Raw genomic sequence first — 16,517 nt, 5'->3', positions numbered from 1 at the left:
AAGGATCCAATAAATAGAAGAGTTTTTTAAAGAAAATCCTCAGCACAACCACATTTAGAGAAATATAAAAAAGAGCTTTATATCGGCATAGAATAAAAGTCCATCGGACACAGGTAAGACGTGTTACTGCTAACGCGTTTCGAACGGAGTGTTCTTATTCATAGCAATGTCAGTCTACTGTACATGGAGAAAGTACATTTACTGCTAAAGTGTCTGGAGGGAAAATATGTGGTATTGAAGTGGTTAAAAAAAGTTGTTTTCAAAGGTAAACACGCACTTTAAGACCCTAGATAGATGGAAAGTTCTGCGTTACAATAACCAACCTAAGAAGGTCCCAAAATTTTTTTAGGAAATTTACATTAACTCATATCGGAATGTGTGCAGATTCTGTTAGGAAATGTCTAAAAATGGGCTCTGTAGCAAGCTGCTGGTTTTGCCAGGGTGATGTAATGTAGCCCCATACTGTCAAATATTTTACATTTGGAATTGTTCCCCCTTTTTCACCTATGCCCTCAATGTGACCATGTATTTAGTCACTGCTTTGTCGGTATTTTAAATATGTTGTCTGGCTTGTGTTACTGTAGTTACTAGCCCAGTTTACAGGTCAACTAAAGTTAAACCTCTGGTAATTCTGAAGTAATTGTCTGATTTGTGGGTCTTTAAAGTTTTTCTCTGCGTGATGACTAATATCAAACGTAGCATTATTCAGCTTTGCCTAATTGGCTTGTGATCTGTTCCAGTAAAAGAATATGGTTGTTGGGTTGTGTTTCAGGAAATATTTATTTTTCTTAGCAATTAGCTTACTATTGTCTTCTGCTGACATTCTAGACTTTTAGATAAATATCAAACAGAAAGAATGAGGACGGGAAGGGAATATTCAAAAATAATACAGTCAAATGACTTTAATGTGACATCCAGTAGTTCTGACAGCCTTGTGATTGTTTCCAATTCTGTAAACTGTAACTGTAAAATAATTTGCACTCTCTCAAGACCAGGAGCAGAACCCTCACATCTGCATTCAGCATTCCGTTGTTCTGCTCCATCGGAGGAGCAGAACATTGAAAATGCCGGAAGTGCAGGCTTCGTTAAACAACGGAGACAACCGGTACCCAACAGAACCCATTGACTTTAATGGTTTCCATCTAGTTTCCGTCTTGGTGTCCGTGGATTTACCCGAAACACAGTATTATCGGCGGAATCTACGACAGATAAAAAGTAACCAATTATGAGACTCTTCTGAATTTATAGCATTTTATTTGATTTTAGAATTTTAATCTTCTTGGAGGCCCTCTACCCGACGTCCAGTTTAACATGGCTGTAATATGGCCACATTCAGGGTTATAAGGAAAATAGGGCCCTGGGCAAAAAGCAGATTAGGGCTCCCTGTTTGCCATTTTTAGAGAGTTGTACTCATAATTCTAAAATATATATAAAAAAAAACCCAGATATAAATACACTTCTTACTCAAATGTTTATATCTGAACATGGTCAAGCAATGGCAACATAACACTGCCCAAATAATACCGGCATACAATACTCTGTCATATATTTCCCATACAATTAATTTAATTGGAAATAAAACTTTCATTCAGTGTCCAAATAATACCGCCATCCAACACCTTGGATTCCCAGTTACTTGCGGTTCTACTCAAACAATCTTAAATCACCATATAACAGTGGGGGAGATGTCCGGGTCTTGCGTCCATAATATAGATGATATGTCCGTAATAAAATGTGACCATATTATTACCATGTGAACCTCTCCTTACTGGTGACTTATCACCTGTCAAATTTGCCACATAATATGGAATTAATTGCTACATATATCTTTTGTTACCAGTGATTTTTACAGTAGATTCACATAATGCAGATTGATCGCAGAAATTTCTATTCTATACGTCTGAATGGGGTTGTTTCTGCAGAATGTGCATGGATCCCTGCAAGCCCCATTCAGGAGACTGGGACAGTCGTACAAATTTCTTCAATAAATCTGCTGTGTGAACATTCCCTTAGTCTATTATTCTTTTATTCTCTGTTAATATTTTTTTTACATTGTGTTGACATATTCTGACTCTTTGCACATTACTTTGGCATCTGTTTGAGTTAATATTTCCTGTATAGATTATGTTTTTTATACATCAATATATATACATGAAAGATTGGGTTAAGTTTAGTTCACATTGGTGTCATGGTTCTGTACCGACAGGTTTCCATTGCCCCTGGCTAGCAAAAAAGCATAGAAGAATGTAAAAGTCCAACTTAATGCAACTTTGTGACAAAGGGATTGTAAAAATTGCATGAAAGTTCAAGTGTACTAATATGTAAGCTTGGTGTTAAAGGCGTTTCCTGGAATGAACACGCCAGTTAGACATGAAATAAGATTAATATAAACTGGGGCTGATATGATCTAATGGGTCAAGCTATAGCTGTCAAAACTTGAATATACTTATGGTGTACCTATAAGGCTTCATTCACATCTGCGTCAGGGCTCTATTCCGATGTTCCGTCTGAGCTTTCCGTCAAAATGGAGCTCTGACTGACACAAACGGAAACCATAGCGCAGTCGGCTACGCTATTGATTCTGTCAAAACGACGGAACCCTTGCACAACGGAGACAAACGGAAACCATTGGCACCGGATCCGTCACCATTGAAATCAATAGTGATGGAATCTGAAACATATGGTTTCCATTTGTGTCAGTCAGGGCTCCATTCTGACGGAAAGCTCAGACAGAACGTCGGAATAGAGCCCTGATGCAGATGTGAACGAAGCCTAAACTGTATTTTCCCTTTTTTTTTTTCATACAGTATACTTATAAAAAATAAAAATGTATTTGTAGAAAAGGAACCCACCACCCATAAGTGGTTAATTGCATCTTTTTCTATAGTAATATGCCATTCCTTAATTTCTAGGTCTGGGGTGAGAAGTTCTGTGTTTCATTGTAGGGACTTTGGATTGGTAGATACAGCTACAAATGTAGACATTTCTGAAACTGACTGCATAGCTGGGACCACACATGATCTTTCCATCAGGATATTTCAGTGCTTTGCCTGTCAACAAATTATACTCTTTAGGTGGATTTACAACAGCGCACTACAGTGGCGTAACATAGCCGCCTAGCAAGATTCAACTGTTTACATAGAGCATGGAAACGAAAAGATTTCCCCATGCAAGTAAAACACAGAGAACAAAATTAGCACTGAACAAGTTCAAATGATCAAAAGAATGTGAGTGTATGTGAAACTTTATCGGATGATCCGCTGGAACTGTGGATTTTAAAGACTGAAATGTTGAAAGAATGATTATGGTCTAGACTTGTTATAACAGGAAACAGCAGAAAATCGCTGAAGTCAAACATTTCAAACAGCAGCGTAACTCCCCTGTCCTATGTTTACATCTTCAATAATGCTTGTAGCATCACAGGGGGTTCTCCCACCAAAAACATGTATCACCTGTCCACATGATAGGTCATAAGTGCATCCAAAACTGCTGCAATATTGCATGTGGCGCTACCGCAAATTGCGGCGGTTTTGCGGTGTGGTTTTCAGATGCAAGGCTTGAACATGTGAACCACATTAAATTGACGGACGTATTTCGGCCGGAAGTCCCGGACCGAACTCAGTGCAGGGAGCTGGGCTCCTAGCATCATAGTTATGTACGATGCTAGGAGTCCCTGCCTCTCTGCAGGACAACTGTCCCGTACTGTAATCATGTTTTCAGTACGGGACAGTAGTTCCACGGAGAGGCAGGGACTGCTAGCGTCGTACATAAGTATGATGCTAGGAGCCCGGCTCCCTGCACTGAGTTCGGTCCACTACTTGCGGCCGAAATACGTCCGTCAATTACGGACGTAATTAGTGTGTGTGCACATACCCTAAGGCCTCACGCATACGTCAGTATTCTGGTCAGTATTTTGGTCAGTATTTGAAAGCCAAAACTAGTGGAACATAAACAGAGAAAACCTATAATGGAAAGATTTGCACCTCTTCCGTGTTTTGGACCCACTCCTGGTTTTGGCTTCCAAATACTGAAGCAAAATACTGACCAGAATACGGATGTGTGCATAAGGCCTCAGGCTCTGTTCACATAGTGTTTTGCCTTCTGTCTGAGGTACATATAGTGGTATACAGGATGCATAGGGTCCCATTGTAAAAAAAAATTATATTGCACATTATATATGTTTTTTTAACTATGCGCTTGTGTATAGGAAAGTGCAGCAGACTACCCTTTCCTATACAGTAAAAAAGAGTTATGCCAACATATACTGTCCCGGCTGGTGCCAAAATGACACTCTTTTGACCTCTGTCGGGCTAATGGGGCCGTATGGATACGTTTGGCATATGCACCAGGAGCTTAAAAACATCTAAATTCTAAGCAGCTGCTTATATCATAAAATATCAAATAAGCAATCCCTGCCGATCCAGCGCTGCTGCTCCAATAGTCCCCGTCCGTCTCTCGTTATATATTTTCAGCAATGACGAGCTGTAACAACACATGACTGCTGTGGCCAGTCACTGGCAGCAACGATCACGTGCCGTACATACTACCACCATAAATACCTCCGTCAAGAAGTGGTTAATCAATATACATAATTACATTTCATTCTCTGTATTGTTTTTTTAAAGGCAACAAGAGAAACTCTAACGAATCACTGCAATGACCTGGGAGAGTCACTTGGGAAAGAGAACGACATTGCCTTAATCATCGATGGGCAGACCCTGAAGTACGCGCTCTCATTTGAAGTCCGTCAGTGCTTCTTAGACTTGGCGCTTTCTTGTAAGGCTGTCATCTGCTGCAGGTACCTGGAAAATCCCATTATATCTGTATTTAATTTTCATAAGAGCCACCATATTCTTAAAGTAGTTATGTCTGGAGTCGGGGCTGTAAAATCTATACTGGATCTTGTAAAATAGTTTGTTTGGGAAATGTATAGCACACAAAGGCTTAATAACCAAATCAATTCAGAGAAAAAAAGTTTTACTGCATCATTTATTATGAAACTTTAGATAATCTCAGATGGAAAACGACAATGTAACCAGATGTTGATTTGTTTTATATTTCCCCTAGCATTTTATTTAAGATACTTTGGGAATATTCCTTTTTCTCAACAACAACGACTAAGGCGCTAAAGTTTTTCTCTATTTTTCTTTGTTAACTATTTTTGTCAACCAATACATTTGAAGTTTGATTGTTATCATTGATTATGAAACCTACTACACAGGTCAATGCCGCTTAAAGGGGTTGTCCTGGATTAGAAGAAAAATATTAAAAACAAAAAAACAAAAAAAAAACAGCGCTACTGTTGTCCGACTGGTATTGCAGCTCATTCCCTTTGAAGAGACTAGAGATGAGCTGCAATTCCAGGGGTGACAATGTTTCTGGCTAAAGAAAGCCAAAAACACAGACCTTTTGTTTTGGAAACCCCTTTAAACAATTAAAGTTAATTCTGCAAAGTTATTCAAAAAAATATTTTTTTAATTTAGAATTAATAAGGTCAATAATAATTGTAGAGACTTAAGGGGGTTTTCCCACAATTATCAGGATAGGTGATAAATGTATGATAGCTGGAGGCCCCACCACTGGAGTCTTTTGACCATAATAGGACATAATGGTATGCCCATTGGATGGAACAGGCACAGAAGTTGTGCCCGTGCCATCCACAGCGGGTGCCGGCTACAATATACAGCCGATATGCTGCTGCAACGGCCGGGACTGGAAATATTGGAGATTCCAGTCATTTAACTCCAATCCCATTTTATTGACCGCGTCATCTGAGTGACTAGAGAGAGAGGGGGCTCCCCATCCATGCCCCACAATCGCATGGCGTAATAGATTGTCAGTTTTACACTGACAGTCAATAATGTTTTGGTGTACTGAGTATACCAAAGTATTATAGAAGCGATCATGTCCCCAAAAAATAAAAATTTCTTAGGAAAAAAAGTATTCACAGTAAAAAAAAAATTAAGCCATTTTTTTCCCATTAAAAGTGGTTTCATTAAGCAAAAGTGCTAAAAAAATTAATAATAATACACATATATGGTATTTCCGTTATCGTAATGACCCGTATAATAAAATTAAAACATTATTTAAACGACACAATAAATGGCATAAGCAAACAGCAAAAAAGTCTATCAATAATTTATATATGCTCCAAAATGGTGCTGTTAAAAAATATGACAAGTCCCACAAAAAACAAGCCCATATATAGCTAATAATGTGCTATTATTGTGTAAGTAGTAAATCATAAAAAATGCTTAATAATTAATATTGATGTAATCCGATCGACCCTATAAAGGCAACATATTATTTATTCAACACGGTGAACGACGCAAATTTAAAATACAAAAAAAAATGGCGTTGTTTTTTTTTTTCAATTCTAAAAGTTCATTATTTTGTTATATGTACCCCAAAATGGTGGCATTGAAAAATAAAACCCGTCCTGCAAAAAAGAAGCCCTTACACAACTCCGTGAATGCTAAAAAAGAAAAAAAAAAGATATGGTGACACAAAAAATGATTAAAAAAAAATGTTTTTATGTGCAAAAGGAGTAAAACATAAAAAAAATATATAAATGTGGTATCTCCATAATTGTAACGAACCACAGCATAAAGTTAACATGTCATTTTTACCCCACACTTTACACCTTAAAAACAAAACCCGGAATTGCTGTTTTTTTCCATTCTCCCGCAAAAAAAATTTGAAAAGTTTGTGAAAACATTATGTGTACCCCACAATGGTGCCATTAAAAAATACAACTCCCACTGCAAAAGTCAAGCCATCATATGGCTACCTCAATGGAAAAATGTAAAAGTAATTGCCCTTGGAACGCAGTGATGAAAAAATAAAAAAATAAGTCTTCAAGGTCCAAAATGACTTCAACTTGAAGGGGTGACCATGTTAGGAAGGAAGTATACACCTGCAGCAGCCAAAATACAGAAATGTAATGGGAGAATGGCAGAGTTTTAAGTAAGCAGACATTCTGATCTGTAGTAGTTAGAGCCAGACCTCAAAGTGTCCTCGCAAAATATCAAATTTTTATTATTTGGGCCACTTTGTACCAATATACGCAACACATTTGCAGCTGAAATTCACTTGAAGTTTTTTTTTCTTCTTTAATTATTATTATTACTACCTGTCTCATGCATATCTGTCAAGAGGAAATTGAGAAAATAACCCTTGTGCTGCGGTCTGGCTTTTGTTCCATTAACTTTTGCCAGACTTCGATAATCACAAGTGCCAGATACGTTTCTGAAAGGTGCGCTCTTGTTTACTCAGCAATTTTAAGTAATTTAGTCCAGCACATAGGAGTTTAATTTAGTGTCTAGAAAAGCACTGTTAGTAAATCCAATAACAGGCGTTTTATTCTCCTTATGTTTAAAGTTAGACATTTTTAAGTGAATTTTAGCAATCTGCAGCCTTTCCCATAGAGAAACTTGGCCTACTCCTACTCTTTCCATGAGCCTTAACTGTGTCCATGTATGCAATCGATGAATAACTAAATTTTCTCAGTAATATAACTTTTTTGACAAATCTAAATAGGCTGCATTACTTCGCACCTTGGAAATGTATTGTACATATATATATATATATATATATATATATATATATATATATATATATATATATGTACACTACGTCTTAAAACGTAAGGGGTAATAGCCCCAATACATATGTCCCCCCCAAAAAAATGTGTGTGCGTATATGAGACAGCAAATCTATAGCACTATGACCCCATAGCTATGGATAGGATTAGATACAGTTGTTCAGCAGACTTTATCACACATGATAGGATTAGATATAGGGCCCAGCTTGCTGACATTGCGGCTCCAGCGCTGGACGCAGGAGAGGCAAGTATAATAATTGCTTTGCTTTTTTCATAACCCCCACGATTTCTGGCCTTTCCCAGTCTAATAATACCAGCATGCGGCTGTCCCAGTAACCGACCGTCACTACAGATGGTTGGGTACTGGATCGCACCCGACTCTTCCCGGTACCCCAGGTGGCTGTGGGTACCAGGGTAACAATGATGGTTAGTGTTAGTGTTAGCCGGCTAACACTCAGCCCCGCCTTAGTAATGAACTCCGTCAATCAGCCAGCGGCCATTACTAAGGTGGTAGTAATAAAGTTTAAAAAAAGACAAAGATATAGAAAAAATATTTTACTGAAATAAAAAAAAACACACACATTAAACATTTTATTGAGAATAAAGAAAGCCGCCATCGAAGTAGTCCTCGAATCCATCGTAGCCCAACAACCGAACCTGTAAAAACAGCACAAACACAAAAAAAACCCTGTTAGTAAAACATGTGGTAGGCTCAGATACAGGGCCCATGTGTGATACTGTCTGATAGGCCCTGTATCTAAGCCTACGACAAGGTAGGCTTAGATACAGGGTCCCAGCAGACCGTAATCTTTTACAGTATAAGGTTACTGTCTGCTGGGGCCCTGTATCTAAGCCTGACTTGTGGTAGGCTTAGATCCATTCGTGATCCTGTCAGATGGGCACTGTATTTAAGCCTACAGCAGAGAGGGCCCCAGCAGACAGTAATATTATACTTATCCTCCTCTTCCGTTCCGGCAGCAGCAAAGGTCCTGACCCAACCAGTGCCGCGACGTTGTGCGCAGCGCACAGCGCCGTGACCTCATGTACGGCACACAGCGTCGTGACAACATGACGTCTGCCCTCCGGAACGAGGAGGGTAAGTATATTGTCAGTAACTATAGTAACAGGTGCCCGTGTAGTTTATTACATAGGCTCCAGTTACTATAGTAAGGTTTAATAGACGTGGTGCTGGGAGCCGCCCGCCCCGTGGCTTCGGGACCTGGTCGCAATTGCGACTGCTATGACCCCTATGGCTACGCCACTGGATATACACTACATTTGTTTTTTTGTTTTGGTTTGGGGTGGTATTTTATTGAATTAATCATGTGATGTTTGGCATAACTAGACATTTCTCAGCCTTATAGCAAACTTTTAACCCCTTAGTGACCAACAATACGCCTTTTAACGTTTGTCACTAAGGGGCCTTAGGCTAGGCTGACGCCTTTTCACGTTCGCCTAGTCTAAGTCCTGCACGGGTCTCCCGTGCAGGCTGGAGCCGGGGCTCAGCTGTCTGATGACAGCTGAGCTCCTGCTCCAACGCCCGCGATCCAAGTTTACTTCGATCGCGGCCGTTTAACACGTTAAATGCCGCCGTCAATAGCGACCGCGGCATTTAACTTTGTTTACAGAGGGAGTGAGCTCCCTCTGTAACCCATCGGCGGCCCGCAAATGCAATCGCGGGTCTCCGATGGGGTGTCATGGCAGCCGGGGGCTTGATAAAAGCCCTCAGGTCTGCCCTGGACATATGCCTGTTAGGACGAGCCAGAGGCACGTCCTAACAGATTGCCTGTCAGATTTACACTGACAGGCAAAAATGCTCTGGTATACGAAGTACACCAGAGCATTATAGCAGCGATCTGAAGATCGCACAGTAAAGTCCCCTAGTGGGACTAATAAAAGAAGTCATCAATGTGAAATAAAAATTATTAATAAAAAGTACAGTAAAAAAAAAAAATATAATATTTTTTTCCATAAAAAGTGGTTTTATTTAGTAAAAGTGTAAAAAATAAATAAAAGTACACATATGTGGTATCACCGCGACCGTAATGACTCCATTAATAAAGTTAATATGTAATTTAAACCACAAGGTGAACACCGTAAAAAAAAACGCAAAAAAACAAAATGCGAAATTGCAATTTTTTTCCATTGCCCCCCCAAAAAAGTCGTAATAAAAATGAATCAATAAGTCCCATGCACCCCAAAACAGTACCAATCAAAACTACGTCTCGTACCGCAGAAAACAAGCCCAAAAAAATAACTACATTGATGGAAAAATAAAAAAGTTACGTCTCTTGGAAAGCGACGATGCAAAAACAAATAATTTTAGTTCAAAAGTGTTTTTATTGTGCAAAAGTCGTAAAATATAAAAAACCTCCACATATGTGGTATCGCCGTAATCGTACCGACCCATAGAATAAAGGTAACATGTTATTTACGCCGCACAGTGAACGGTGTCCGTTTAAAAACGCATAGAACAATCAGTTTTTTTTTGATAATCCCCCCCAAAAAAGTTAATAAAAGTTAATAAAAAAATTATATGTACCCTAAAATGGTGCTATTAAAAAGTACAACTAATCCCTCAAAAAACAAGTCCTCATACAGCTATGTGGACGAAAAAATAAAAACATTATAGCTCTTTGAATGCGACTATAGGAAAACGGATAAAATAGCTTGGTCATTAGGGCCTAAAATGGGCTGGTCACTAAGGGGTTAAATACCCCTCCCTTCCCTCTTGAGCATTTACCAGCTCCATTTGAAAGTTAGGGTCACACCTGTTGAGTCAAAGATAAAGAAGCACTCCCAGCATGGTCTAACTATTGATTATCATCAGACTACTGAGTCTCTGACTGTGCCCCCAGAGATATACTACGTTGCATATGTGCCCAATATACTGTATAGACCAGAGGCCGGAATAAATTCAGACCCTAGACCAGACCCCAAGATTAATTCAGGCCCCATTCCAGACCCTTAAATAAATTCAGACCAAAAGATCTGCACACCTATCACACATTTATGGCATATCCTGTGGATATGCTATAAATGTGTGAGTTGGTAATATCCTTTTAATTATAAAAACAGACCCCAGATCAGACCCCTAAATAAATTCAGACCCCAAAATGAATTAGATCCCAGACCCCAGACCAGCCCCCAAAAAACAATACTACTGCGTTCCTGTCTCCCTCTATAAGTAATGTAGGCTCAGATAGTACTGCCTACCTGTCTCTCTATATAATTGATGAAGACACAGAGAGTACTGCCGTCCTGTTTCTCTCTATAATTGATCTATGCACAGATAGTAGCGCCTCACTGTCTCGCACTATAATTGATGAAGACAGATATACAGCCACCGTGTTTCTCTCTATAATTAATGAAGACATGCGTCTTTCTCTATATTTGATGTATGCACAAATAGTAGTTCCTCCCTGTTTCTTTCTATAATTGATGAAGACACAAATCATACAGCCTCCGTCTTTCTCTGTATTTGATGTATGCACAGATAGCAGTGCCTCCTATTCTCTCTCTATAATTGAAATGAAAACACAGAGTACTGCCTCCCTGTTTTTTCCAGGAAAGTCAAAAAGTCCTAGAATAATAGTGTCTAATAGGCTAATATGGGTTTCCCAGTAGATTTCTGAATACTAGAGATTCTGATCTTTATAGTCCTCATTTTTTTGTCCAGTATGACCAGACCAGTAACTATGCTATACCAATACGGAGAAAAACCACAATCCCCCTCCACATCATGGAGGAAATCTCATGATTGTAACATATATCATATATGGGGGGGGGGGGGCATAATAGCCCAATCTACACATGATATAAGAGGTGGAAGACTCATTATATTGAAATAATAACCTAAAGAAAGGAGTCTATAAGTCAACGATAAGAATTAAAACTTATACATGTTATTGAGTACAAAACATAAAAAACACACACATATAAAATCAAGAGATGAATACCACAGATGTGGAAAATGGATACCAGGCAGGATTAAGTTAAGTGGACATACAGTAGGTACTAAGCGAACGATACCATAACAAGTATATGTATGTGATAGATAGAGAGTAGAACAGGATTCTCATCTTCTATGTGCATAAAAGTCACGCAGCGTATCCGACTTGGAACCCACAGCACTTTCTGTCCGAAAAATCGCACCACATTTCCGCTGCGTAAAAAAGCGCTCATACTTGCCCCCTCCCTCCTTTGACGTCCGCTCTGGTCTCCTACGATGACGTTGCATGCCATATAATGCTGGATACATGGGATGAAACGTCATCCCAGGAGGCCAGACTGCAGGAAGAAGGAGGGCTTTCTGGGTAAGTATGATTTCTCTTTTTTTTCTGGAGTTGCGATTTTTGCAGATTATTCGCAACACTTGACTTTCTCTTGTGGGTTTTGAATTAAATTCTGCAGCGCTGGTCAATTTATTAACGTTTACGCTGCGTTTTTTTCCGCAGCGTGGACATGAGATTTACTAAATCTCATCCACTTTGCTGCTACTGTAAATGCTGCGGAATTTCCGCACACAGTTCCGTTGCTGAAATTCCGCAGCGTTTACGCTACGTGAGAACCCGGCCTTAGAGACAGAACCTGCAGAGGGGAAAACTGCTTAAAAAAATGCAGATGACAGCTTATTCTAAAAAGTCCCCTGAAAAATTAGGCTTTAAGCCTATGTGCCATATGTTTTTTTGTCGACAGCCAATTGTGAAGGTACAATGTGATGTCTCAGGATGGGTACATTTTAACATAAACCCGTTCTCATATCTACTTAAAACGTGCACAATATTGTAAGATGTATGCAACATATTTTAGTCAAGCTAAACACTTGCTGAACAGAAATGTAAAAAGGAAAACGTCAGAAAATGGTCCTTACTTTTGTAGATCTAATTATCATTTTGATTTGCCTTACACTAATGGTCATCGTGTTAATTGCTTGTATAGCCTACAGTTATGAGCATTTATGGATTTGCATAAATCATATCTTACTAATTTCCATATGATTAGTTGAAATAGACTTATGAGAGCTGGTGACCTAATAAGTCATGCTTAGCTTAAACCGTGACGGATTCTCGTGTCTGTGGAGGGTGCGATAAAAGGAGTAGCAGCAAACTGTAAATATGAGGAAAGGAAAATGTTTCTCCTGTTGAACTACATAAATGTTTTCATTAATTAGTCATATTGTTAGGGCAGATACACACGAATGTTGCGTTTTGCGCGCGCAAAAACCATTTGACAGCTGCGTGTGTCATCCGTGTCTGATGCGCGGCTGCGTGATTTTCGCGCAGCCGCCATCATAGAGATGAGGCTAGTCGACGCCCGTCACTGTCCAAGGTGCTGAAAGAGCTAACTCTTTCAGCACCCTCGACAGTGAATGCCGAACACAATATCGAAAAACCTGTTGAAAAAAAAGAAAAAGTTCGTACTTACCGAGAACTTCCCGGCCGTTGCCTTGGTGACGCGTCCTTGGTGACGCGTCCTTGGTGACGCGCCTCTCGACATCGGGCCCCACCTCCCTGGATGACGCGCCAGTCCATGTGACCGCTGCAGCCTGTGCTTGGCCTGTGATTGGCTGGAGCTGTCACTTGGACTGAATTGTCATCCCGGGAGGTCAGACTGGAGGAAGACGCCGGGAGTTATCGGTAAGTCAGAACTTCGTTTTTTTTTCTACAGGTTCATGTATATTGGGATCGGAAGTCACTGTCCATGGTGCTGAAACAGTTTAACTCTTTCAGCACCATGGACAGTGACTATCTCCTGACGTCGCGTACCGATAATTTTTTTGCCGGGTTCGGCCAAAACGAGTTCGGCCGAACCCGGTGAAGTTCGGTTCGCTTGTCCGGCTTCGCTCATCGCAAAGACACTCCGTTTGGATGTTCGGAAACAGAAAAGCACGTGGTGCTTTTCTGTTTACATTCATCCTTTTGACAGCTGGTGCGCTGTTTCAGTCAGTTCGCACGGAAGAGCTTCCGTGCAACCTGCATGGTTTTCACGCACCCATTGACTTCAATGGGTGCGTGATGCGCGAAATACGCAGAGTTATTGAACCTGTCGCGCTTTTTGCGCAGCAGACAAACGCTGCGCAAAAAGCACGGACTGTCTGTACTGCCCCATAGACTTGTACTGGTCCATGCGTGCCGCGTGAAAACCACGCGGCCCGCACGGACCGCATACACGCTCGTGTGAATCCCCCCTTAGTCAGATGAAACTGAAAAACCATTCCCAGTAGGCATCTGAGAAGATAACCCCACCTCAAACTTAACCCCTTAGGCCCTGTTCACACAGTTTTTTGACACGTTTTCTTGACGCGGAGGCGGTGTCGGAAACCGCGCCAAAAAATGGACGAAAATGCCTCCCATTGATTTCAATGGGAGGCGGAGGCGTTTTTTTACTGCGACCGGAAAAACCGTCTCACGGTAAAAAGAAGCGACATGCCCTATGTTCGGCCGTTTACGCCTCAGACCTCCCATTGACATCAATGGGAGGCAGAGAAAGCATGTTTCACTGCATTTTTTGCCCGTAGCACTCAATGGGCGTGAGTGGAAAATTGCGGCAAACCGCGTACAGGCAGGTCAAAATCTGACTCAAAATCCAAAACGGAATTTTGAGGCAAAAATTTCCTCTTGCAAAAAACTCATTGTGAACAGGGCCGTAAGGCCCACAAAGACAATTCCTTTTTAAAACAAAGCCAGTGTCCAGCTCCTCTTACCCCCGGTCATTATCTATGATCGCCAAGGGGAAAACTTAGCTAAGAATACATTTCAAACAAATAACCGTTCATGTGAAGCATGAACGCGTAAGGTCCACCAGAGCGGGAGACACTCTCTACAAAGGTATTCTGGGATATAGAGGGGGTGCTGAGAGAGGGACTCCCCTCTATAATGTCCATACGCCGGAACGAGTCATATGGACAGAGGTTGTCATCAGGACATGTCCTCCAGAGCGAGAAAAGTGCTTTGTAGCCACTCTTCAGTCCAGCCAAGAGATGAGGTTTACCTCTAAATAACTTGTTGATTTCTTTAGGTTACGGTTGTGGGGATACCAAATATGTCTATGTTTTATGTTTATATGTAATGCATGCGTAACAAACTTTTTTAATGCAAAATCTGACTTTTTGAAATTACATATTTTATGAATTTTATATTAATGCCATTACGGTATTACTATTTTACATTTTTATTTAAAAATTATAATGTATTAGCATACGAAAGATCTGGAAGGACCAGTGGACCTAAATCTATAGCTCCTTTTGGAGAATCCTAATATTCCATTCACCTCCTTTTGGACTAGATTGAATAAATTTAATGACAGGAAAAGATACTAAACGCGTATCACCCCCATGAATTTTGGGTGTGTTTCTTGACACAAGGGTACAGTATATCTCTTAATTTTAGTACCACATACTGTATGTGCTCTAAAGGTTTTATCGATATAGTCACAGGAACAGCTATATTGGCAGAAGTAAATAAATGCCTTTTGTTTGACAGTTGGAAAAATATCTCAGATAATATTGTTTACCCATAGTGGAACTCATCACAAATGTATTTGTGTGCATAAACGAGCAAACCCTACAGCCACCGCATTTGAAGTTCCCAAAAATCCTACGGTTAACTCAAGTTCCCATACTTTTTGGTCAGGTCAGGGGCGTAACTAGGAAAGACTGGGCCCCATAGCAAACTTTTGACTGGGGCCCCCCTCCCCTGGTTGTGACACAACCTGCCTTGTAGATAGTGCCTTTTTTACAGCCCCCCCTGTAGATAACGCCATACAGCCCCCTTGTAGATAACGCCATACAGCCCCCTCTGTAGATAACGCCATACAGCCCCCTCTGTAGATAACGCCATACAGAGTCCCCCCTGTAGATAATGCCATACAGCCCCCTTTGTAGATATCAAAGCTATGGCGTTATCTACAGAGGGGCCTGTATGGCGTTATCTACAGAGGGGGCTGTATGGCGTTATCTACAAAGGGGGCTGTATGGCGTTATCTACAGGGGGGCTGTATGGGATTATCTACAGGGGGCTGTATGGCGTTATCTACAGAGGGGGCTGTATGGCGTTATCTACAGTAAGAGCTGTATGGCGTTCTCTACACGGGGGGCTGTATGGCGTTATCTACAGGGGGGGCTGTATGGCATTATCTACAGGGGGCTGTATGCCGTTATCTACAGAGGGGGCTGTATGGCGTTATCTACAGTGGGGGCTGTATGGCGTTATCTACAGGGGGGGCTGTATGGCGTTCTTTACAGTGGGGGCTGTATGGCATTATCTACAGAGGGGGCTGTATGGCGCTATCTACAGAGGGGGCTGTATGGCGTTATCTACAGAGGGGGCTGTATGGCGTTATCTACAGGGGGCTGTATGGCGTTATCTACAGAGGGGGCTGTATGCCGTTATCTACAGAGGGGGCTGTATGGCGTTCTCTACAGTGGGGGCTGTATGGAGTCATCTATAGAGGGGCTGTATGGTGCTAACGTTTTTAGTATGGGACAGTAGTTCCGCGGAGAGGCAGGGACACCTAGCGTCATAGATAACTATGATGCTAGGAGCCCGGCTCCCTGCATTGTGTTCGGTCCAGGACGACGTACAGACCGTATATCATGGACCAAACACGCTCGTGTGTGGGAGGCCTTAGCCTGTGGTAAGACAGGAGTTACTGTAGATTTCATACTTCCATTAGACTCTGTTCACCTCAGCTTTAGAAGTTATATTAAGAGCCTCCATTACAGATTACATTACAAAATAGCGGCAAAAATAGCGCAGCCCGATCATTAGCCTGGTAAAACGTCAAACACCATAACAGAAACTCGGCAAACCCCATTAAAGTCATTAGGGTACATCAGATGCCGTTGGTGTCCATCATGTGACAGATTCTGCACTGCCCTTATAATTTTAGTTTTTCTATTCTTATGATGGAA

At 40.9% G+C, this 16,517-nt stretch overlaps 1 protein-coding gene across 2 annotated transcripts in view; it reads left to right on the top strand.

The window, feature by feature from the left end:
- Positions 1–16,517, top strand: part of ATP8A2 (ATPase phospholipid transporting 8A2) — an 861,270-nt gene that overhangs the window by 339,790 nt on the left and 504,963 nt on the right. For both annotated transcript variants that reach the window (XM_075851660.1, XM_075851661.1), the window contains one exon: positions 4,626–4,798. In XM_075851660.1, coding sequence (XP_075707775.1) covers positions 4,626–4,798 — 173 coding nt within the window. The remainder of the gene's footprint in view (positions 1–4,625; positions 4,799–16,517) is intronic.

This window comes from Rhinoderma darwinii, chromosome 2 (assembly GCF_050947455.1).
Source record: "Rhinoderma darwinii isolate aRhiDar2 chromosome 2, aRhiDar2.hap1, whole genome shotgun sequence".
In the NCBI taxonomy this organism is placed as follows: domain Eukaryota; kingdom Metazoa; phylum Chordata; class Amphibia; order Anura; family Rhinodermatidae; genus Rhinoderma; species Rhinoderma darwinii.
This window is presented reverse-complemented; position numbering and strand designations above follow the sequence as displayed.